This window comes from Otolemur garnettii, unplaced genomic scaffold (assembly GCF_000181295.1).
Source record: "Otolemur garnettii isolate 467f Iridium unplaced genomic scaffold, OtoGar3 scaffold00356, whole genome shotgun sequence".
In the NCBI taxonomy this organism is placed as follows: domain Eukaryota; kingdom Metazoa; phylum Chordata; class Mammalia; order Primates; family Galagidae; genus Otolemur; species Otolemur garnettii.
Genome location: NW_003852751.1, coordinates 46,415 through 73,050, shown reverse-complemented (window position 1 = coordinate 73,050; position 26,636 = coordinate 46,415). Strand labels below are relative to the sequence as shown.

The following is a 26,636-nucleotide window of genomic DNA, read 5'->3' as shown; positions in this document are numbered from 1 at the left end:
CAAATATCTTACATCTTATACCCATTTTCTGATTGGTAGACACAATTTTTTCCTATTATGAACAATGTTGTTAGAAACATCCTTGTATACTCTTCTCATGTATTTCAGAGCTTCCATTGGGTATAATACTTAATACCAAACACACATGCACATGCATGTATGTATATAAATGTTTTCCAAATTGATTTGCACTCCCACCAGTGGTATGCTAAGTTTCAGGTACTCAGTATTCTCTTTTTGTTATTAAGTCATATACACATAGATCATGTATACATTGATGCTTTTATGGGGAACAATGTGCTGATTTTATATACAATTAGGAATGCTTACATCAAACTAGTTAATACAGGCTTCACCTCATTTACTTAATTATCATGTTAAGAAATTTATGCTCTATATTTAGTAGATTTGACATGTACCTTTGCACTATGAACCATAGGAATGTTCCCATGGAGGAATGTTCCCTCCTTCCGTCCCATCCACCACCTCTTCCCTCCATAATTTTGGACTATAGTTGTGATTATCTTTCATGTGAAAGAGTGAGTGATTATAAATTGATTTCAAAATAGTACTGAGTACATTGGATACTCCCCCCCCATTCTTAAGATACTTTACTAAGAACAATATGTTCCAGAATATGTCCCATCCTTGTAAACATAAAGAGGTAAAGTCTCCATATTTTTTAAGGCTGCATAATATTCCATGATGTACATATAACACAATTTATTAATCCATTAATGGATTGATGTGCACTTGGGCTACTTCCACGATTTGGCAATTATGAATTGGGCTGCAATGAATAATCTGGTTCAAATATCTTTGTTGTAAAGTGATTTTTGGTCTTTTGGATATATACCTAGTAGAGACATTGCAGAATTGAACTGTAGGTATACTTTTAGATCCCTGAGTGTTCTCTAACTACTTTCCAAAAGGAATGTATTAGCTTGCATTCCCACCAGCAGACAAAATTTGTAGTTTTGGGATTTTATCATGTGAAGCTACTCTTACTGGAGTTAGATAATATTTCAAAGTGGTTTTGATTTGCATTTCTCTGATGATTAAAGATTATGAGCATTTTTTTCATGTGTCTATAGGCTATGTTCCTGTCTTCTTGAGAGAAGTTTCTGTTCAAATCTCATGCCCACAATGAAATGGGATCAATTGTTCTTTTCTTATTAATAAGTTTGAGTTCTCTGTGGATTCTGGTTATCAAAACTTTGTCAGAAACATAAGCTGAAATATTCTCTCCCATTCTGAGGGATATCTGCTTGCTTTACTTGTTGTGTTCTTGGCTGTGTGAAAGCTTTTTAATGTGATAAGATCCAAGTAATGTATTTTTTGTTGCTTCAGTTACCTGGGGGGTCCTCCTCATAAAATATTCTCCCAGGCCAATTTATTCAAGTTTCCTCTGCAATCTTCCATGAATATTTATAGTTTCATGTCTTAAGTTTAAATATTTTATCCAGTCAGAGTAAATTTGTGTTAATGGTGAAAGGTGTGGGTCCACTTTCAGTCTTCTACAGGCCACCAGCCAATTCACCCAGCTACATTTGTTAAATAGGGAATCATTCCCCTAATTCATATTTTTGATAGGCTTGTCAAAGCTCAAATGATGATAAGTGTCTGAGTTTATCTCTTTGTTCTCTATTCTTTTTTTAAATTAATTTTTTTATTAAATCATAGCACTGTACATTAATACTATCATGGGGTACAGTGTACTGTTTGTGTATACAATTTGAAATACTTTCATCCAACTGGTTAACATAGCCTTCATGTCTTTTTCTTAGTTATTGTGTTAAGACATTTATATTCTACAATTAGAGAGATTCACATGTACCCTTATAGAATGGACCATAGAAAAGCTTATCATGCTCATGTCTGGGAAGAATAAACATTGTCAAAATGTTCATACCCAAAGCAATATATAATTTTAATGCAATCCCAGTTAAAGCACCACTGTCATACTTAAATGATCTGGAAAAATTAGTACTCCATTTTATAGGGAAACAGAAAAAAACCTTGAATAGCCAAGACATTAGTCAGCAACAAAAACAAATCAGGAGGAATCATGCTACCAGACTTCAAACTATACTATAAATCTATAGTGATCAAAACAGCTTGGTACTGGCACAAAAATAGGGACGTAGATGTGTAGAACATCTCTTAGTTTTCAATTCTGTTTTTCCACTGATTCCATCCCATGGTTAGTTTTCATTGTTTGGCTAGAGAAGCTGATAAGTTGAAATTGAACTGAGGTTTCTTGGAGTTGTAATTAACCAGCCCTTTACCAGAGTGTTGGGACTGGTGACTGCAGCTTTTCCCCTAAAGCTTTATAAAGGTCTGGTTCAGTACTACAGCTGGAGACTCTGGGGGCACACTTTGTATGATGAAGTTAGGTGGCTCTGTCTTGTATTCAGCTAGACTCTGTTCAATCATAGTGAGTCAGTGACTTTGGGCCAAAATCTCAGCTGTGGTGGAATAAAAGCAACTAAGACATCCCCTCCCCTGCCAGACAACAACAGGAAGTGGATGTTAAACTCTCCCACTACAATGCAACCAGGGTTTAACCTTGTAGGGTCCCTGGGCAAATGGCCCAGATCGAGAGTTCCAAACCAATTGTCCCAGTCATCACAAATGCAGATCAGGAGGGAGAGTTCAAAAGGTCTCCAGCACTGGACAGAAGGGGTCCACTGGTAGCTCAAGTATGACTCTCTCCAGTGCTCTGTGGATTCAGAAAGGCCCACCCAGCAAAAGAATTAGTCCAGGGAGGATGTTGCCTCCTTCTCCCCCTTGCACCTCTGTCACATTCAGTCACTGTCTCTGTCACACTCAGTCACTGGTAACCCTGCAGGGCTATGGCCCAGCTTTCTCTAATACTCAAGTACAGCAGGTATTTGAGCCTGAGTCAAAGGGGAGTCAATGCCTCCATGACTGGGCAATATCACTGTGCACCCTGCAGGCAAAGAAATTCAGGCCTAATTCTCTCTGGTGTCCATTGGAAATTGGGGAATGTTCCACCTGCATCTGTACCCAGCTGGGGGTTACCATCACAGAGTATGGGTATCTCCCTCAGAGACCATGCCTCTGCCTTGGTCACATGCCAACTCTGGAACCCCTGTAGGGTGTGGTCAGGCTCCCTCCATGTTCCACAGAATTGGGGAGGAGTCTCTCTCAAATTTGGGCCCGATGGGAGGGTCCATGGAGCCATTACCACAATTGGGGTGGTGCTGCCACCTGTCAGGGGTGGTGTTGCCTGTGGGCAGTCACAGGAACTGGTGGGTGTGGGTGGGTGGTACTGCTGCCCCTGAGGTCTGTGGTAAGGGTCCATGCTATGCACTTTCCAGCATTGGGCAAGTCTCTCTCCTCTTGTGACTCTCTGCTTCTACTAGAGTTATAGTTTCAGTGTAGCTGCCACCCAGCCCATGAGATGCCCTCCCTTAGCAATAATCTGCCAAACACTCCAGATTGTGCAGGAGGTATTCCCTCAGACCACTAGAAGTGGGCAGGTGGATTGGGAGTTCAGGAAGGCAGGAAAATATTGGTTCAACTTTTATCCTGGGCAAGAGACTTCCCAGGCTTGCAGTGGGATCTCTCTGGGGAAGGAGTCCTGGCCTTCAACCCACTCTTTCCCTTGTGATGTAGCAAGAGGTCATCTGTTCACTATTTGCTTGTAGAGATAACACAGAAAGCCACTCTCATGGGGTGTAGAGGGGAAGGATTCTTGTCTTATTTGGGATGAGCTTTGTACATGAAATTTGCTTCCAGCTTGCCTCAGCAGGGGTGATGTGAACCCATCACCTCTCCTCCCTCTCAGCTCAGCTCCCGATCTTCAGCTTTATTGGGTAGGTTCTGGCCATTATATCTTCCTCTGGACAGGAGCTTCTGCTGAAATTTAGCTTCAGTTGGCCACCTTGACTCAATGCTCCATAATCTTGCTAGGTCTTAATATTGTTAGATTATTTCTTTGTTTTAATTTGGGTTTTAATCTATATCTTTATTCTCTTAAGATTCCATATCTGTAAATAGACCACATTTCTCATTTCATTTAGATCTTTTCTCATTCTTCAATATCATTTTGTTATTTTTCTTTAGATTTATTCCTATATAAGCTATATTCTAAACAGTTTTTTGAAATTTTTTAACCTACAAAAATGTATGAGATACTACAATTAACACTAAGATATTTTTCACATAGATTGATCATTTTAAATAGTTTTGTCATATTTCTTCCTCTCATTTTTACATAAATTTACATATTTTTCTACCTATATACTTAATCTCTGCTTATACTTTTTTCCTTCCCTTTTTAAATTTTAAGTCATAAATACATAAATCATGTATACATTAATGCATTTATGGGGTACAATGTGCTGATTTTATATACAATTTGCAATGCTTACATCAAACTGGTTGACATAGCCTTCACCTCACTTACTTATTGTGTTAAGACATTTATACTCTACACTTAATAGATTTGACATGTACCCTTGAAATATGCACCATAGGAATGGTCTCATTGTTTATCCTCTCTCCATCCAACCTTCCCCCTCCCCTCCCTTTCCCCTCCTCTTTTCTCCTTCATCCTAGGCTACAGTTGTGTTTTATCTTTCATATGAAAGTGTGGGTGATTATAAATTGGTTTACAATAATAATGAGTACATTGGATACTTTTTATATTTGTAATTTTAGAAATAAGTGTATTTTGAAACATTTTAAATCGAAGATTCATTTTTAATAAACAATATCCACACATTGAGTGCATTAAACATTAATCACGTTATTAAAGATAATTATTGCATCATTATTTATATGTTATTATTGATTTTCTGGATTTCAATGGAATGTAGTCATATCGCTACTTTAGAATCTAGCACATTGTACATGTAAAGGGATATGGTATGTTAATTACATATTCTAGTTTTTGAAAATCACTTATCTTTTTCAGTTTGATTACATGGGCTCTGATATAAAGGCTGTAACACAGAAGGTTATTCAGATAATTGGTCTTGTTAACACTGTAAGTTTTGAAACTATTTCCTTCATATGTTTTGTGTATATATATATATGTATATATAATTGCTGTATATAGTGTTTTGTTGTGCTGTTGAGAATTTTCATAACCAAAATATGTATTGAATGTATTAAAGATATCTTTGTGATTTGACTATAAGATTTGAATTAATTCCTTTTTAAAAATATTTACCTTCTCCTTTAGATGCTTACCCAGTTAAAGCTGACTGTTGTAATATCTTCCATTGAAATATGGTCACATAAAAATAAATTTTCTACTTTGGGGGATTTTGATAATATATTATATCAGCTTTTAGAATGGAATTACAAAGATCTTAACATGAAGCAATATAACATTGCATACTTATTTGCGTAAGTATAATATTCTGAATTTTATAACATTGAAAGAATAACCAAAAATGGTTTAATATGCTAATTATAAAAATAAGCATTTTATTGTGTTTTACAAATTTGATAGATACCATGGCTGTAAAAATATGTAAGCTACAATCCTGTCCTAAAGAAGCCATATAATGCAAAACTTACAAAGTTTTATCAAGCAACAGAAAGTTATGAGGAAAGAAGGGAGGGAGGTTGTGGTGTCATGGTGTGTGGCATATGTTTTGGTTGTAGGACAAAATTATAAGAGGGACTTTACCTAACAAATGCAATCATTGTAATCTGGTTCTTTGTACCCTCAATGAATCTCCATCAATTAAAAAGTAAAATTCCAAAGAAGTTTTGAAATAACTAAGAGTTTACTTATGAATGACCCAATGACCAGATATTTATTAAATTCAGAATTGAAAAATGTATATCAAAATATTATTTTTTAGGATACAGAAGTATAAAATTTATTTTACTGTCTTAGGAGAGAGAGGGTGAAAGAGTGAAAGAGAGAGGAGAAAGAGAGAAAGAGAACAGGGGAGTGTCTGGCATCCTAAAGAAAGAAGAGAAAATGCCAGCAGTGACACCAACAGGCTCACACTTTTAAGGGACACAAAGAAAAAAAAATGTTGATATTCAAGCTTTGAGAAAAAAAAAAAAAAACATTTAAATACATGTACTATAATTCAGAGTGTCCCAGTGTTTAGGACATTGTAATGGTTCAACACTGCAGCTCTGAAAATTATTATTGTTAATAATAATACTTAAAAATGCACTTTATAAGCAAAGTTGTTTTTTAGTTTCAGAGAACACCCTACCTTTATAGGAAGCACATATCCTAGAGAAATATGTAATAAGAAATATGCTGTTGGAGTTGCTCTGGTATGTAATGATTTTGTTTTCTCTTACTATTTACATTTCAAAATTTCCTGAATGTTTTAAAGAATGCATAATATATAATTTAGTTTACTCATCTTTTTACATCTTTTATAATGTATTACTAATTTGGAGAATAAAAATGAAAGTGTATGTTATTGATATTATGATAAATATTTTAAAAGTTAAACTGATCACAATGCTATATTGTTCTCAAAAAGCATAGTTGGCCTTTGTAAGTCAAATTTTAACTTTTTAAAACAGTTGTATACTATACATCAATATTTTTTATGTAGTCAATGCTAAATTTATGTTAATTGTTAATCATATTAATTGCTACTTTTTCTCTGTAATTGAATAATTTGTGTACATTGTGTGCTTTTTATTAAGTAATATTCATTCTTATATATGAACATTCCATGTAAAGCTGAGTTATATAAAATAAGAAAGGGGAACAAACTTGAGAGTACTTCAGAAAAAAGACATCTGCACCATTATTTTTATGCTGACCTATTTGTACAGTTGATTGACTTCTACTGTCATGTGCTCAAAAGCAAACTATCATTGATGGAATAGGAATGTTTAAAACCAGTTGGTACGTACCTTGTTCCCATGACTATAAAAGTCACATTGAATGATCACATAGGTCTAAAGCCAATTCTGAATTCTTTGTACCATAGCTCAAGAACAATCTGACACTTCTTAGGGGACTTATTTTCAGTCCTGGTCTTTGGTCTTTCCTCAGCAAAATTTTGAGAAAAGAGGATCAACCATTATTTGGCTTTTCATTACCATTATTAATTATTCATGAAATTCATATTCCTTTGTAAGGTCTGATTTTTAGATTGTGTATGTGCCATTGTAAAATATTAATTTTAATTAGATATTTTTATAATTAAAAGTTGTAAATAAAAAGAACTAATATGATATAAATATAGAAGTTAATTACATTTTTATATTACACAAATAGTTTGAAAATTAAATTTTGTGGAGGTTAATACTAACCATAATATCCTGAAATATTTTTTAAAAGAATTACTTCCTTGACTATGACAGTTTATTAAATTTCTTGACATCAGGTAGATTAAAACCTCTGTGTTATGTGTTAGTACTATTTGGCACGCACACACACACACACACATATATATCTATATTTATATCTATGTATATCTCCATACTGGATTATGATTGTGATGGTGTTTAATTTGGGGAGAATAGACTTATTAATAATAGTCTTATTAATAATAGACTTATTAATAATAATAGGCTCTTTCAATCCACTAGATTTGTATCTCTATTAAATCTTGAGTTTCATTCATCTCCATTTCACTCTTACATATTTTATGAGTTCTGATGCTGTTGCAATTAATATTGTTTACCTTTCTAATTTTCACCACTGGTATATAGAAATATGGTTTATTTTTGTATATTTTGTATACATCTGGTATCTTTACTGAATTTACGAATGAGATCTACTAATTGTTTTTGTGTATTCATTTAGCTTTTAAAATATATATCATCTTGTCGTCTGTGAACAAATACAGTATTGCTATCTCTTTTTCTTTCCTTATTTAACTCACTTGGACATATGGGACATTGTTTAATAAAAGTTATAAGAAAAGATATCCTTGTTTTTATCCTGAAATTAGGGGGGAAATTCTTTAATAATTGAATCATTAGGTATGAATGTATTTATGGATGAGTATGTATGTATTTTATCAGATAGTGAAAATTCCATTCTTAGTCTTCTAAGAGTTAATATCAATACTTGAATATTGTTAAATATTTTTTTTCTTAATTAAGTCCCATTTTTTTAAATTTTTGTGTTTTGAAATTGCCACTGAAGTCTTCATAAAATATTTTCCCAGTCTGACATCATCAAATTTTGCCACATGTTTTCTTTTAGTATTTTTATAGTTTCAAATCTTTGATTTAACTCTTTTATCCATCTTGAATCAATTTTTGTAAGTGGTGAAATGTGTAGGTCCAGTTTCAGTCTTTTGCATGTGGTTATCCAGTTCTCCCCAGCACCATTTATTGTATGGGGATTTTTTTTTTTCCAGTGAGTGCTCTTGTTTGGTTTATCAAAAATGAGGTAGTGACAAGAGACTGGATCATCTCTAGCTTTTTTGTTCTGCTCCATATGTCTATGTCTCTATTTTTGTGCCAATACCATGTTGTTTTGATTGCTGTGCACTTGCAATATAACCTCAAATCTGGTAGTGTGATGCCTCTGGGTTTGTTTTATTACTAAGAATTGCCTCAGCTATACAGGGTTTGTTTTTCTGGTTCCACATGAAGAAAAGAACTACTTTTCTGAATTCCTCAAAGTATGCTGTTGGTATTTTAATGGAGATTGCATTAAATTTGTACATTGCTTCAGGTAATACAGACATTTTAGCAATGTTTATTCTTTCTAATAACATGAAAAAACATGGTTGTTCTTCCATTTATTAACGTCTTCTGCTATTTCTTTTCTTAGGTTATTATAATTCTCCTTGTAAAGATCCTTTACTCCCTTTGTTAGGTAAATCCCCAGGGATTTAATTTTCTGGAAGCTACTGTGAAGGGTATTGTGTCCTTAATTCAGTTTTCAACTTGACTTTTATTGGCTTATATAAAGGCTACTGATTTGATGACATTGATTTTATACCCTGAGACATTTACTGTTTTTCTTAGGGGTGTTAAAGATCCCAGCTGTTACTCCATTTAGTATGATATTGGGTGTGAGCTTGTCATAGATGGCTTCTATCATTTAAAGAAATGTTCCATCTATGTCTTTTTTCTTAAATGTTTTTTTTCAGAAAGATGCTGAATTTTGTCAAATGCTTTTTCTGCCCCTCTACAGAGTATCACAGAGTATCTACAGAGTATGATACTCTGAGTATTCTATCAGAGTATGGTCTTTGTTTTTGCTTCTATTTATGTAGTCAGTTACATTTATGGATAATGGATATGTATGTTGAACCAACCTTGCATCCCTGGAATTAAGACCACCTGATCATGATGTATAATTTTTTAAAATGTGTAGCTGTATTCTGTTTGCTAGAATATTATTGAGTATTTTTGCATTAATATTCACTAATGACATTGGTCTGTAGCTTTCTTTTTTTCTGGATTCTTTCCTGTTTTTGGTATCAGGGTGATTTTTGCTTCATACATGGGAGGGTTCTTTCCTTCTTTATATTTTGGAATAGGATCTGCAATATAGACCTGTGCTCTTCTCTGAAGGGTTGGTAGAATTCTTGTGTAAAACTATGTAGTGTAGGACTTTTTATCTGTTGGAAGCTTTATATTGTTGGTGCAATTTTGGTCTTTGATATTTATCTGTTCAAAAGTTCTAATTATTTCTGGTTGAGTTTAAGGAGGTGGTGTGATTCCAGGTATTGGTCTATTTCCTCTATGTTTTCAAATTTCTGGGTATCGAGATTTTGTAGTAATAAGTGATGATTTTCTATATATCTGTGGTATCTGTTATTAACCCCTTTTCATTTCTGACTGAAGGTATTAGAGACATTACTTTTCTGTTTATGTTAATCAGGCTAATGGTTTATTGATTTTATTAATCTTTTAAAAGAATCAACTTTTTGTTTTGACAGTCTTCCAAATGACTCTTTCCCAATTTCATTTATTCTGGTATATTTTGGTTATTTATTTTCTTCTGCTAAGTTTCTCTCCATCTGTCTGGTTTTTATTTTTATTTTTGGATATGGGCATTTAATGTGCTAAATTTTCCTTTTAATATCCCATTGGTTTTGATAGCTTGTGGCTATTCCATTACGGTCTGAGTAGATAGAAGCTATAGTTTTTATTATTTTAAATCTGTGGAGTTTTTTTTTTTTTTTTTTTTTGTCCCAAGACTGGAACAATTTTGGAGAATCATCCATGAGCTCATGAGAATGTATACTTACTATTTTTGTGGTAGAATGTTCTGTATAGGTCTGTTAAGCCCATTTGTTCTAAAATCATGTGTAAGTCCATTGCTTCCTTGTTTAGGTTTTGCTTGGAAAATCTGTCCAGTTCAGAAGAGGGGTACTGAAGTCCTCAGTAATTATGGTATTGCAGGATATCTTTTTGTTCAGATTGTTAGGATTTATTTTATATATCTGGGAGCATTTTAAGTTGGCTGCATAGATATTTAAGATTGAAATGTCTTCTTGTTTTATTAGTTTTGTTGGTTTGTAGCCCAAGAATCTATAAATAAGATGCCAATTCCTGATTTTTCTGATTTCCATTTGTCCAAAATATTCTGTCCAACCCTTAACCCTGAGTCTTGTTTTGTCCTTGGATGTTAGATGTGTTTCCTGAAGAGTTCATAGAGTTGGCCTATCCCTTTTTATCCAGTCAACTGGCCTGTGCCTCTTCAGTGGAGAATTCAAGTCGTTCCTATTTATTAAGAGAATTGATAAGTATAGAGGAGTTCTGTTCATCTTGTTTAGTGGAGCTCTGTTGCTTAGTGTTAATTACTGTGTCATTGTGGAAGCTAGGTGTTTTTTCTTTTTCTTTCTTTCTTTCTTTCTTTCTTTTTTTTTTTTTTTTGAGCATCTTTACTTTGCTGGTGGTCCATTTTATGGCCAGTGTATGGAATGTGTCTGAGTATTTCCTGAAGAGCTGGTCTTGTAGTGATGATTTTCTTCAATGTTTGCTTGTCAGAAAAGATTTAATTTCGTCATTGAATATGAAACTTAGTTTAGGAGGACACAGAGTATTGGATGAAATTTTCTTTGTTTAAGAGGGTTAAAGACAGGTAACCACTGCTTTTTGGCTTGAAAATTTCCAACTGAAATGCCTGCTGTCACCCTGAGGTTGCTTATGCCTGGATTCTTGCAGAATTTTCTCTCTCCTTTTAACTTTAGTGTCTAGGAGATTCTTTGTTTTTATTGAGTTATCCTGAAGTTCTGTGACTATCTAGTATCTGAATTTCTGGGTCTCTTGAAATGCTTGAGAAATTCTCCACCTTGATGTCTTGAAGTAGAGCATCCATGATTTCAGGACTCTCTTATTGTTTAGGGATCTCTATGATTTTCATATTGTGAACTTTGTGTATTCCATACCTCTTTAAGAGATTGCTGTACTTTGCTTTCTTCTTTCTTTCTCTTTGAATAAATTGGGTTAGTTTTGAAGTCTTGTCTTTGGCCTCTGAGATTCTTCTCCAAGTTCTACTTTATTGCTGAGACTCTCTACAGTGTTTTGAATACCTCTTGAATGCCTCTTTCAATTCTTTAATCTCTGATATATACCCTTCTTAATTGTGTCCAGATTCTTGGTGACTGTCTTTAAGTGATATCTTGAGACAGTTTTTGGACTTCTCTATGAACTTCTTTTTCCATCTTTCTTCAATTGTAGTCATCTAATTTGCCAACTATATTCTGAATTCTAGCCATATTTTTTCAAAAATGTATTTATAGATGATATTTTTAGCTGTATCTACCTTGTAATCTCTTGGGGGAGTTGATCTGTTATGATTTTTCATGTTGTTAGGGTACTTATGCTGAAACATTACCATGTGTGTTTTAAATTTATTTATATACGTATTTTCAATTTTTAAGCTTGAATGGTAGGGTGTCCATAAATAGTTGTTGAGAGATAATATAGTTGGGATCTCTTTGACAGCTCCCAGGAAACAGTTTCAGCCTGGAAAGTGGAGCCTCGGCTGACCAAGTAGCACACCTATCTGCTAGCAAAATGCTCTTTAACTGGGTGCAGGGATTTTTGGACCTTGAGTCAGGTAGGCTGGTGACAGCACTGGCTGCCCTGAAGTTCAGAACTCTCCACAACCTTTCTTGACTTGCCAGTGCCAAGTGGCACCTCCCTGTTCTTCCAGCTGCTCAGTGAGTATTAGGGCCATTGGGTGCCTAGTCTGATGAGCTGTTGTCACATTCAGAAGCTCCAGGATGTGGAGCTCACCCCAACCACTCCAAGACTGTGCTTGCTACATATTTAGCCTGCTCAGAAGAGATTTGGGGACATTCAAACACTAAAATAGGCTGGTTGATGTGTGTTTCATGAGTCCTGGATTTCAAAGTGATGTGGCAGCTTATTGTTATGCTGATCTACTCAGTAGTATTTTAAGGCTGTTTGGAAACTAAATGGCAGTTTGGAATCAGATTCTTGTGCCCCAGGATATAGAGCTCACCACTCCCCTTCACCATTGATTGCTCATACATACAGCATCCGAGAACTCCTTTTCAGAGCTGCAAGGTGTGGAGTTCCCTTAAGACTGGCCTTGTTTTCTCTAATCTAGGTTGGTGGCACTGGGGGGCAGGATCTCTAGGTGATGTTCCTAAGCCAGGGGCAGTCCACAGAGAGTGAGCCAAACTATTCCAGTTGAAGTGTCAGTTCTGTTCATCTTCAAAAAGTTTTGGCTTTTGCCTAGGATTTCTCAGAGTGGGGTATCGTGAAGCTAGGCCTGCCATCTCCATGCTAGTGGGGCATAACTGTTGGCAGAACCCTCAGGAGGAGCCTAAAGTGCACAGATGCCAGTCAAAAGTATTACCCCAGGTGGGGCAAAGATCCCACCTATCGGGAGGCAGACTCAGCCCATGTGCTGAGTCTACCGATGTTAGTGTAGTTGACTCAATTTCCTCCTGCGGTGGGGTTAGGGCACTCTCAGAACACTGGGCCACACAGTGCAGAGGCTTCTGTGAATTCCCATCAGATATAATGAGGAAGCAGGGCTTTTTACCTTCTGTTTTCTGGCTGTCATTCATTCCTGCCAGCTGCTATTGAGAAAGTGGCCTCTGCAACTCTTATTTCTGTGGTTGCTATGAAGGCTGGGTAGAATCCAAACTTCCTTTGCCTCTGTGATGCCTGGGGGTGGGGCAGCCCTTTTAGGCTGTCTCAGCCAGGATAGCATTCCCCACTAAACCATACAGAGGGAAGTAGGCCCCAGAAGGGGGCAGTATGTCTGGTAACCAAAGAAAATGGGGGGCTGGGCTGTGGCCATATGCCAGCTAGAGCCAAAATTTCTCACTATCCTGTCAGGAGAGGGACCCTGAGGTGCAGGACAGGTGGGTCTTTGGTCCTTAGTGACACACTCATGTGGGGTGAGAGATCCTGTGGTTCACTGCTCTCAAAGAGCTCCTGGGTGAATTAATAGGTCTCCCTTATCTTTCTATTAAGCTCTGGGCTTCTCCAAGTCTGGTTCATTCCATACCTGTTCTCTGCTCTCTCCTTTCCTCTTCTTATCTTTGTCCTTGCAGTTTGTCTCAGTGGGGTTGCTGTAAGCCTTTAGTTCTTCTCTACATGATCTACCCCCACCTCCTAATTTCAACAATTCTGAGTTCATGAGTCCAGTTTTCGTCCTTCTGGATGGGACCTTCTGATGAAAGCTTCCTCTACTCAGCCATCTTGCTCTATTTTGCTTAGTTTAAATATATGTCCTTTTATTTTTCTTGTTCTTTCACTCTGGCCTCTGTAAGTGTTTACTGTCCTCTCAAGACTTGCAAGTGTTACCTAAGTCAGAGCCAGTAAGAAACACTAGTACTGTACCAGGCATATTGATAGCAAAGATTTAGAGCAGAGAATTGATCAGTCTAGTACTAAGAAAAAGTGGAGGTTACCAAAATTGAGATCATAAGAAGAGACTGCCAATTTGACACTTAGACCCCTGGAGAAAGGAACACTGTCTCCAGCTTCTGCTGCTACTTTCAAAGAAGAAGATTAGACTGATTATGATGGTACTGGAAGAAACTGTAGCTGAGAAACTATTAATTATGGACTAAACTACAGATACTGAAATGAACTTCCACTCCAGAGGTAATATGCTGCTGGTTGGACAATGCCAACATAACCAACAGATCATGAAAATGACAAAGTCAGTCATCTCTTCCAGTTGAGATAGTTCAGTGACACAAAAAAGGGGGAAATGCAGTTTGCAGATTCTTAACTCTGTGATCTTATAGCATAGAAAGGAAGATTTGAAATTCATTTTGTTGTTTGTATTAATCTTATGTGTCATATTTCTTATACAATCTCTTGAAATATTAGTTAATTCAGCTGGTATTTCCTCTTCTGAATAATAGAGGGAATGCCAAAGTTTGGGAAAAATTCAATCTTTCTCATAACTGCATTTGATCAAGAACTGGGATAAGGGAAAAAAAGATTGCTTGGGTTCAAGCAGTCTTACAAGAAATGAAATTACTAACTCTGTTTTGAAAGTGGAGTGAAATGTTTGATGTAACAGTTTGTTGTTATATTGGCCATGCTGTTTTCTACCTGTTAGTGGTGATAGTTGAACAATAAACAACCCAGAGCAATATAGAGTATCAAAAATTTAGAAACATCTTCCTGGATCATTGCCACTATCTCCTCTCTTGTTGTCACTGCTCTCTTACTTTCAATACATAAGATACCAACTTTTTTTTTTTATATAAAGAGCAATTTCAAATAAGTTTACAAGATCAATTCACTTTTTTCTAGGGTTTTTTTTTTGTTGTTGTTGTTGTTGTTGTTATAGAGATGTCCAGAGGCCCAAATTATTTTGCTTTGTGTTCCAGGGATTAATTGATCTTTGTTAAATTACTTAAACATGCAAAGTAATGGCATATGCATAATTAATGCATATAAAATATGGGTTAGTTCCAAACATTTTCAGCTTTTTCCTCTCTTCAAAGTAATTCAAAATTATTTAAAATAGAGGATGATGACTTTTTTCTCCACCTATATGACAACACTCTTTAATTGTCTTCTGAGGAGGACTTTTAAAGGAAAACATAAACATTGGAAATGCTATAGAGAACAATACCTACTGAAGATGTATTATGTATTGCTATGTAACAGATTACACCAAAACTTAGTAGATAAAAATAGATTAACTCTGTATTTCAGGAATCTAGGAGCTGTTTAGTGGATGATTCAGATTCTGAGTTTTTTAAAAAGCCATCAGCATGGACTATAGTTGTCTCAAGATTTGACTGAGAAGCCTATATGTTGAAGGCCAGCTATGTGGCTATTGGTGACTTCAGAAAATATGTTTCTAAGCTGACTCATATAGGCTGCAGTAAAGGTCCACCTCACCACATGCCACCTGCCTTCCCTCAGCATGAACAAGAAAGAGTAAGATAGAGAAGTCTTTTTATAATGGGGTATTAGAAACAATACCCCATTACTTCTTCTATAGTCACTTAATTTGAAGCAAGTTGATAAATGTAGCCTGCCCTCAGTGGAGTGGGATTACATAAGGACATCATGAATACCAGGAGGCAGAATCACTGGTACCTACTTTAGAGGTGTGCTACTAAATATAGAATTAGCATAATTAATTTTTATTCTACATTTTTATAGAATATAGAATTTATTTTAAAAAAGCATTTAAAAAAATAATTCAAGCAGTCAATAAGAATATGGTGTTGATGACTAGGGAAAGGCTAAGTCCACAACCAATGCGTACTTAGCATGGATACATTACATGCACACTTGCTGGGTGAGGGGCACACCTATAACTTTTACTTAAAATTACAAAAACAAACTATGTAACCAAAACATATGTACCCCCATAATACACTGAAATAAACTTAAAAAAAAAGACTATTAGGTTTGCTAAGATAGCTGGTATTGTTTTAAGTTAATAGTATTCCAAAATGAAATATAAACTATATGTGCACTCATCCATGTTTTGTAAGTCTATCATCAAAATGTTATATAACTCAACTACATGTGTGCATTTGTATTCATAGGTATTGTGAGTATATTAATAAATTTAAAAAATTCAACACTAATTTTTGATTATAGTAAATTATGCTTTATGGTATAACTATAATTCTCAGTTAACTCTTTTTTCTTATTTCTTTCTTTTTACATTTAGTACATAGATGGTTTATCCTTGGAGTCATATGCTGTTATAATTGTGCAGTTGCTTGGCCTTAATTTGGGATTAACTTATGACAATACTGACATCTGCTATTGCTCAGGAGATGTTTGTACAATGACACCAAAAGCAGTGTAAGAATTTTCTTAATTAAATGCAAATATTTCCTCTTTCTTTCATTATTTTTTGGTTAGGAACATTTGTATTTCTTTTAAAATACTTTTTATTTTTAATTATAGATACATATGAGGTGTACGTGTAATATTTTGATTGAAGCATACAATGTGTACTGATCAAATCAGTATAATTGGGATATCCATTATCACAAGCTTTTGTTATTTCATTGTGTTAAGAATATTTCCATTTTACTTGTTTAGTTGTTTTGAAATATACAACAAATGATCAATGATGAATTAACAAATGATTAATTATAGTCACCTGCTGTGACACTGAACAGTAGATATTATTTCTTCTATCTAACTGTATTTTTTTTTTTTTTGGACAGTGGATAAACATTTATTGAGTCTTTTAGTTTATAAAATGAAGTAAAAGGAACATATTCTTGGCCAATATTTTACCCTGCTGTAGTAAAATATTTGACTCCAGGATTTTATAAGGATTACAATTCTCAAAAATTGGGATAAGTAAACAAGTTTTAACTTGATTCCTTGAATTTTCCAGTTGACTCTTACATTATAATAGTAACAAGCTCTAATTAGTTACATAAGTTTCTTCAAGGGAAAGTTTTATTGCTGATGTCTTTAGAACTGAATAACTGCTATTTCAGCTAATATGCATTAATTCCACTTCAAAAATGAGTTTTGGATTTGGTGGAATTTTGGTATCAGTCTGTTCTTTCTTTCCATTAGCCTATTCTGGTTCAATCTCCAATTGAGTTTTTCTCCTTTACCCATAGTGAAGAGTGCTTCATCACATCCTCTGATTACTTTGCCTACCTAAAAATGTAAAGGCTTGGCATGTTTCTTCTTCTTTTAACTTGTCTGAATATTAGTATCAAAAAACAGATCCATCCTATAGTGTTCCTGTATATAAGTAGTGAACAACATCTCCCTTTTTGGGATAGTTGGCTTTGTCTCCCTTTGTTAGAATATATTTTGTATATTTTTGGTGAACCCTTGTCCAGAGTCTTTTCAGACTTGGTTTCTTTGGATTTATCTCCATTAAGCTTCACATTTGTCACTTGTTCAGACACTTAACATACATTTTCAGTACCCTTGAAATGCTTAGTTTCAAAAAGAGGGTTATAGGCTTTAACCAAATGGTCCTTGTTAGAAGTCTTGGCCACATTTTTAATGTTTCCTAATAACTTATGTTCTGCAAGAAACAAATCGGAACTGCAGTCCTCAGAAACTTGATAATGTCCTTCTTGGGCAGCTACTCCTAATCCACAGTAGCTCCACAGTCCATGTCCACTGAGGAAAGGCTGCCACCATCTTCCCTCTGCTGCCACCATTTTGTTTATCTAATTGTGTTTTTGTACCCATTAACAATCTCATGTTTACCTTGCTTCCACTCTGTCCTTCCCAGCCTATGGTAACCTACTTTCTGTGAATTGAAACAATTATGTTGTGAGCTCATTCTAGAAAAAGTACCTCATTGCTGAATATCACTATGGTCACCTTCAAAGTACTCCTCTTGGCCATCTGGTGACAATAGTGATATCCAGCAGTGAGGTGTGAGGCACTTTTTCTAGGAGAAGCTCGTGAACTTAATTGTCATACCTTGTAGAGTGAAAGCTCTGATGGCCATTCCAATAAAAGAGTTCTAATATTGCTTTGAAGGGTGTACTAGGTTCTGGTGTCGGTGTATAGCTTCCCAAAGGGAGTACCTCAAAGGTTACTGTAGTGATATTCAGGAATGATGTATGTAGCACTTTTTCTGGGATGAGTTCTCAAACTTAATTGTCTGACTTTGTCTCTTCATGAATTCAATTTTTATTTTTAAGATCCCACCTAAGAGTGAGAACATATGATATTTGTCTTTCAGTTCTTGGCTTATTTCACTTAACAAAATGTCCTCTAGTTCTATCCATGTTGTTGCAAATGACAAGGATTCATTCCTCTTTATGACTGAATGGCTGAACTGTATTCAATTGCATATATGGATCATATTTTTTTTAAAAAATTGATTCATCCATTGATGGATACTTAGGTTGATTCCAAATCTTATTTATTGTTAATAGTGCCACAGATATCTCTTCCATGCTATATACATATCTTTCATGTATTGATTTATTTTCTTTTGGACATATCCCACAGTGGGAATCCTGGGTCATATGACAGTTCTAGTTTTAGTTTTCTGAGAAACCTCCATGTTGTTCTCCATAGCAGCTGTACTAACTTACATTTCCACCAACAGTGTTGGTCCTCCTCCTCTTCCATGTCCTTGACAGCCTGTCTTTTTCATAAAAGCCATCTTATTTAATAACTGGGGTGAGATGATATCTCACTGTAGTTTTGATTTGCATTTCTCTCATGACTAATGATGTTGGCTATTTGTATGGTTTCTTCTGCGAAATATCTATTAAGATATTTTCCTCTTTCAAAAATCAATTTATTTGTTAATCCATTCATGGATTGATGGAAACTTGGGCTGCTTCCATGACTTGGCAATTATGAATTGGGCTGAAATAAACATTCTGGTGCAAATATCTTTGTTGTAAAATGATTTTTGGTCATCTGGATATATACCTAGTAGAGGAATTTCATGATTGAATGGCAGGTCTACTTTTAGTTGCTTCAGTATTCTCCAAAATTCTTTCCAAAGGGGACATATTAGCTTGCATTTCCACCAGAAGTACAGAAATGTTCCCTTCTCTGCACATCCATGCCAACATCTGTAGTTTTGGGAGCTGGAACATAGCCTTCTTAGTAAAGTATTTCAAGAATGGAAGAAAAAGTATCCAATGTACTCAGTAGTATTATGAAACCATATATGTAATCACTCACACTTTTATATAAATGATAAAAACACAACTATAGTCCAGAATGAAGGAGGAAAGAGGAAGGGGAAGAGAGGGCAGTGGGGAGGCCAGAAGGTGGGAAGGTAACTGGTGGGACTTCACCTGTTATGCACAATGCAAGGGTACAAGTCAAAACTTTAAACAGTAAAGTATAAATGTCTTAGCACCACACACAAGTAAGTGAGATGAAGGTTATGTTAAACAGTTTGATATAAGTATTCCAAATTGTATATAAAATCAACACATTCTATCCCAGAAATGTGTTAATATACACAATTATGATTTAATTAAAATCAATTTATTTGATTTTTTTTTTCTATTGAGTTCCTTTAGCACCATTTATATTTTTGTTATTAATCTGTTGCCAGATGGGTACTTTTCAATATTTTACCTCATTCCTTGGGTTGTCTCTTTCTTTTGTTGTGTCCTTTGCTATGCAGAACCTTTTTAGCTTGATGTGCTCCCATTTGTCTATATTTGCTTTTATTGCTTGTACTTTTGTGATCTTACTCAAGAAATCTTTGCTCATATCAATGTCCTGGAATGTTTCTACATTTTTTGGTACTTTTTTTTATAGTTTCAGGTCTTATATTTAATTCTTTAATTTAGTTTGATTTGTTTTTTGTGTGTGGTGAGAGATAGGAATCTATTTTCATTCTTCTGCATATGGATATCCAATTTTCTTAATTTATTGAAGCAACTGTCCTTTCCCCAGTGTATGTTCAATAAATGTGTGGATCTATTTTGGGGTGCTCTATTATGTTCTGTTGGTCATTGTGTCTGTTTTTTTACTAGCACCATGCTATTGTGGTCACGATAGCTTTGTAGTATAATTTGAAGTCAATTAATATGACTCTTCCAGCTGCATTTGTTTTGCTCAGGACGGCTTTGGCTATTCTAGTCTTTTGTAGTTCAATGTACATTTTAGGTTTATTTTTCCTATTTCCATGAAGAATGTCACTGGTATTTTGATAGGACTTATATTGAATCTGTACATTGCTTTCAGTAGTGTGGAGATTTTCATAATATTGATTCTTCAGATCCATGAATCCAATCTATCTTTTGTATTCTTTTATTTTTTTAATCAATATTTTATAGTTTTCATTATGGAAATATGAGAAAATTCTTTCCTTCTTACTACTTTCCAGTGTAAAGATTGTATTTTTTTCTTTTGGCCCCCTTAAGGGCACCCTCTAGGAACAATCCATATTAATTGTGTAATTTTAGTGATTCTGCAAGATATGTATGCTGACTGTTTATAATATTGATAAGAGAAGACATAAATAATTGGAAAGATATTCCATTCCATCCTTATGGAATGGAAAGATACATCTTATTAAAATATTCACACTTCTTAAAGTGATCTGCAGATTCAATGGAATTCCTATTAAAGTTCTATTGTCATTGCGCACAATGATAGAAAAATTAAAATATGCATGGAACCACAAAAATTTCTGAATAGCTGAAGGAATATTGAGAAAAAAGAACAAAGATGAAGACCTCATACTGCATGTTTTCAAGTTCCTTTATGAACATATAGTAAACACAGCAGTGTGAAAACAAATGCATTGACCAGTGCAATGGGGTGTAGATCTGAGAAATACATTTAAAATCAATTTATTTCTTAAAAAGGTCCAAAGGATACACCATGGGGAAAGAAGTGTATCTTCAATAAAGAGTGTTGAAAAAACTAGATATCCACTACAGAAGAATGAGACTAGATCTTTATTTCATATCATGTGCAAAATCAACTTAAATGGATTAAAAACATAAGACTGGAAACTCTAAAACTACTAGATGAAAAAGTAGGGTAAAAGCTTCTTGGCTTTGGTCTGGGCATTGATTTTTTGGGATATGAAGCCAAAAGAACTGACAACAAAGGCAAACATAGGTACATGAAATCACAGTAAATGAAAGAACTAAGTGTTAGCTACAATGAGAAGAGAAGGAAATCCTTATACACTGTTGGTGAGGATGTAAATTAATACAGTCATTATGGAAACAGTATGGGAATTCCTCAAAATACCAAAAGTAGAATACCACATGATCCAACATGAAGAAGTGGGTATAGTACATCTGGGTATAGTACATATATACAAAAGAATTAAAATTAGTATGTTGAAGAAATGTCTTCAGTGCCAGGCATTGTAGCATTATTCACAATAACCTAGATAAGGAATAAACTAAGTGCATATCAATAGATGAAGAAAATATGATTGTCTTAGTCCATTTTTCAGTACTATAACAGAATGCCTGAGACTGATAATTTATAAAGAACAGAGATTTATTTGTCTTTTGGTTTTGGAGGTTGGTTCACGCAACCTCTTAAAAGGCACAGCAGTATGCCTTTGCAGTGTTCATGTGGCGTTGATTCTGTAGAACTCCAAAATGCAACATTACAGGGACATGGCTAGATTTCAAATAATATGATATGATATTGATATGCACTTAGTTGATTCCTTATCTAGGATATTGTGAATAATGCTACAATGTCTGGCGCTGAAGACATTTCTTCAAGATAGAGGGGGCTGCATCTGGTGAGGAACTTCTTGCTGCATCATCCCTTGAAGTCAGAAGATCAGAAGAGCAAGCATGCACACAGGAAAGGGACTGAACTTATTTTTACAACTAAGCCATTTATAACGATAATGGATACACACCCATAATAGCAACATTTATTAATTTATAAAGACAAAGGCCTCATCTCATAAAAGTCTCACTTTCCATACTTTTGCATTGGATATTAACTTTCCAGCACATAAACTTTGAAGGATACATTTAAGCCACAAAATTCCACCTTTCCCCCCTCAATTCATGTGCTTCTTACAAAGCAAAATACATTCATTCCATTATAATAGTCCCCCAAATCTTAATTAATTCCAGAGTCAACTCAAAAGTCCAAAGTCTCATCTAAATCAGATATGAGTAAACTCAAGGAATGGTTTACCCTGAGACAAATTTCCTGACAGCTATGAATATAACAAGCTACATTTTATTTTGGTGCTTTTAAATCTAATGATGGGAGAGACATATGATAGACAGTTCCATTCCTAGAGGAAGAAATAGGCAAGAAGGAAGGAGTAACTCAACTTAAACGATTCCAAAACTCAACAGGGAAAAACAACATTGCCTTAAAGCTGGAAAACAATCTCCTTTCACTCCATGTCTGACATTCTGGGCATACTGGAGTATGGATTGGTTCCCTGAAGCCTCAAGCATTCTTTCCACTATTGCTTTCTGAGCTCAGTCTACCTAGCAGTTATCACAGATTGGGTCTCATGCCTGTAGCAGACTGGAGTTGTACACTGGTGGCCCTATAGTTTTGAGGTTTTAGGGGCTACTATGCCTTCACCAGGCATTTCCCTACTGGTGACTACTTGTGGTAGTCTCACATTTATGGTTCTGCTGGCATTGCGCCAGTAGAAGCTTTCTGTAGTAGCTCTGTTTTTGTAACAGGTCTCTGACTGGGTTTCTAGGCTCTTCATGATATTATTTGAAATCTAGCCATGTCCTTGTAATGTTGCATTTTGGAGGTCTACAGAATCAACGGCACATGAACACTGCAAAGGCATACTGCTATGCCTTTTAAGAGGTTGTGTGAGCCACACCTGGGCCCATTTGAGACATGGGTGGTGCAGCCAAGGAAATGTACATCTGAATACAGAGTCCCATAATGGGCCTGTGGAGTGAGCCAGCAGGGAGCATTTTAGGGATATTCCCTGTAACTATTTTGCCCTTTCAGAGCTCTGGGTCTGTGATGTGAGGGGCCCCTCAAAGATCTCAGAAAATTCTTCAGGGTCATGCCCCCATTATCTTAATGAATAGAACCCAATTTTCTCCTCCCTATATTAATTAGCAAGCACAGAAAACTAAGGGTGTGCTTTGCCATACACTTAGTATTCTCTGCCAGACATACTTTTTTTTTTTTTTTTGAAAATGTGGTGGGATGGAACATACTCCAAAATTGATCACATCTTAGGTCATAAGTCTAACCTCAGTAAATTTAAAAGAATAGAAATTATTCCATGCAACTTCTCGAAACATCATGGAATAAAAGTTGAACTCAGTAACAACAGGGATATGAAATCTCATACAAAAACATGGAAGCTAAATAACCTTATGCTGAATGATAGGTGGGTCAAAAGACGAGATCAAGAAAGATGTGGTATTTTCACATACAATTTGAAATATTTTCATCAAACTGGTTAATATAGCCTTCATGTCATTTTCTTAGTTATTGTGTTAAGATGTTCATATTCTACTCTTAGGGAAGTGATCCCCCCAATTACCCTCCCTCCACCCATTGCCTCCACCCCTTTCCCTCCCCCCTCCTCATATATGAAGAAGACTTCCATGGCAGTTACAATAGAAATAAAGAAATGGTGCTTAATGAGTCTGAATAGCTTTGTACAGCTAAAAAGACAACAACCAAAGCAAATAGACAACCTTCAGAATGGGAAAAGATATTTACATATTACGAATTCAACAAAAGCTTGATAAGTAGGATCTACAGAGAACTCAAATCAGTCTACAGAAAAAAGATCCAATGATTCCTTATATTACTGGGCAAGAGAAATGAATAGAAGACAGACAAATGGCTAACAAACATGAAAAATGCTAATTGTCTCTAATTATCAGAGAAATCCAAATCAAAACTACCCTCAAGATATCACCTAACCCCAGTGAGAGTGTCCCACATCACAAAGTCTCAAACCTGCAGATGTTGGTGTGAATGTGGAGAGAAGGGGACACTTTTACACTGCTGATGGGACTGAAAACCAATACAATTTTTTGGAAGGAAGTATGGAGAATTCTCATAGAACTTTAGTTAGGCCTCCCATTTGATCCTGTAATCTGATTACTGGGCGTCTACCTAGAAGAAAATTGTTTTATAATAAGGACATTTGCATGATACTGTTTATTGCAGCTCAATCTACAATTGTCAAACTGTGGAAACAACCTAAATGCCGATCAATCTAGGAGTGGATTAACAAGCTGTGGTATATGTATACCATGGAATACTGTTCATTCATTAAAAAGATGGAGACTTTACATCTTTTGTATTAACTAGATAGAGGTGGAATGAATTCTTAATGCATCACATGAATGGAGAAGCAAGAATCCAATGTGTTCAATTATAATATGAAGACAATAGATGACCTAATACAAAGTGATGGGTAGGGGAATGAGGGAGTGGGGAGAGAAAAAAAGGGAGGGCATTGGGGGGTCATAGTGTAATGACATACATCTTGAGGGTGGGACACAATTGTTAGAGGGAATTTACCTAACAAATCCAATCAGTGTAACCTAATTCTTTGTACCCTCAGTGAATCCCAAACAATAAAAGCTAAATCTTTAAAGGGAACCCACTCATCTTCAGTTAATAATACATGCAATGTAAAAAAAAAAATCCCTGAGTTGATACGGCTTAATTCCTAGGACCCTCAGTTCTTTAAAGATTGTTACAATGGGTATGGGTGTTATCATCTCTTAACAAAAGTGTCTTGATGTTCATGGAACTTACATTGAGAAATAAAGTTTATGTTTTTTTATTTTTATATTTTAAATACATTTTTCCATGAATGTTTTGAAATTTCCTCTTACATGGTGGGTCTGTATAAAACAAGATGTATGACAAAAAATGATTTTGGAATATATGCATATTATTATTTTCATTTTTTCCTTGATGGAGTTAAAAAAAAGTGTATTAAACATATCAGTAATACAACATCTATTTTTAAAGGTTTGTTTCTTGTTTTCCATGAAGAATAATGCTCTTTAAATCTCTATTCAAAACACCATATTATGGAAAGTGTAGAGATATACAGTAATAATTTTTGTTATACTCACATTTTTATATTTTAGGTATTCTAGGGGTATAAAGGATTTTAGCACCTGTAGCTTGGATGACTTTAAATATTTTGTTTCACGCAATGGCCTTTCTTGTCTTCAGAACAACCCTTTTGCTAAGCCAGTTTATAGAGAAGAACAAAAGGCAGCTTGTGGCAATGGAGTGTTGGAAACTAATGAAGAATGTGATTGTGGCACTAAACAAGTTAGTAAATTTTTTTCTGTTTTTCTTAATTTTACATATGTATATAATAGATAAACAAGAAGATAGATACCTTATCTATTAGTAAAACAGATTTGAAAAATATAATCTTCTTTGGGGAAGATGGAAGCCTTTAAGTCTCCTAATTTTATGATTTTTTGGAAGTAGAGAACAAAGGTCCAATTATATTGTTTGCCTTCAAAGATTGCCTCTGATACAATTCAGTGTATGTATCCGTTTTAAACTTAAAGTTAGTGACTGCAAAGAGTGTCTAATGAATTGATGGAATATACTCTTAAAAGAAGCAATAATAAAAACAAACAACCACAGCTAAAGATAGGAGTAGTATAGCATAGACTATAATTGATGGGATAGTAAAATGTATTGTTTGCTAATACAGGGGAAAAAGGTGTTTTATTGAAAGGTAATGCTAATGAAAATATTTTAAAATGAAATACTTAATGCCATTTTTGCAACACATACACACACTCACAAAAACAATAATAAATAACTGTATTCGAGCATGATGACAAAAGGAGAGCTCTGGAATACAAAGGAGTGGCAAAAACCTGTACCTTCTGTGTGGAATGGAGAAATTCAGAATGGCTACATGAAGAAGGGAAGTAAACACCTTGCTTCTGCACTTCCACCGCTCCATTGGAATCAGGAGAGACCTCTCTCCCTGAGATGAAAGGTAATCAGAAGGCCCTCAGAGGCCCCCATTACCATCGCAGACACCTGAAGTCTCTGCCTCTAGAGAATCCTGCATTCCTCACAGCTCCTTGACTTCAGTGACTACATTGTGACATTTTGAAACCAGAGCCACTGACAGAGTGGGTCCTTCTCTAGTGGCCAGTACACACTGCACCCCTTTATCCCCAAGCTCTACTGTAATTGCAACAGGCTCCAACACATGAAAGTGTGCCATTCTCTAGCTGACCTGATAACAGTTTCCTATACCCTGGGAAAAAGCTGCCTATCAGGATGTCTAACTTCTCTATCTCAATTGCTGCTATGCCTCACCTTCAACTACTCAGAGCCTAAGTCAAGCAGAACAGATGTACCTCCAGGTGACTGAAATAACCCAGAGCTCTCCATCCTACCAGGATTTGGAATTTCAGCTTGGGGAACATCTGTGACCTGAGATCCTAGGCTCCTGTAATGACCTATTTTGGATCAACCTGCTGATTTACTGGAACAGTCACACTCAACTTTGTCGAGCAGCCACAGTTCCTCAGTACTTGAATAAAATTAGTGCCCTACTCCCTTCAATCCCAACTTTTGCCTAAAAAATATGCCACACCCCCACAACTAAGGCCACATGCTCTCCTGTCACCCAGACTAAGACTACTGGCCTAATGGAGAAGCCCTGCTGTGGCAGACATACTACCTTAACTCCCAGAGACAAGGGACCCTACTCCAGTGTAGCAGCCACACATCCCAGCACTTGAGCCAAGTAATGCCACATCTCTCAGGGACCTGGGCAATCAGTTCTAGCTCAGCAGAATAACTGTTTCCAG

The 26,636-nt window shown here is 35.4% G+C and overlaps 1 protein-coding gene across 1 annotated transcript in view; it reads left to right on the top strand.

Annotated features, from left to right (window-relative positions):
• Positions 1–26,636, top strand: part of LOC100961411 (disintegrin and metalloproteinase domain-containing protein 5-like) — a 149,769-nt gene that overhangs the window by 107,221 nt on the left and 15,912 nt on the right. Inside the window, exons 8-12 of the mRNA XM_003803603.1 lie at positions 4,946–5,017; positions 5,216–5,382; positions 6,198–6,279; positions 16,079–16,215; positions 24,930–25,119. Coding sequence (XP_003803651.1) covers positions 4,946–5,017; positions 5,216–5,382; positions 6,198–6,279; positions 16,079–16,215; positions 24,930–25,119 — 648 coding nt within the window. The remainder of the gene's footprint in view (positions 1–4,945; positions 5,018–5,215; positions 5,383–6,197; positions 6,280–16,078; positions 16,216–24,929; positions 25,120–26,636) is intronic.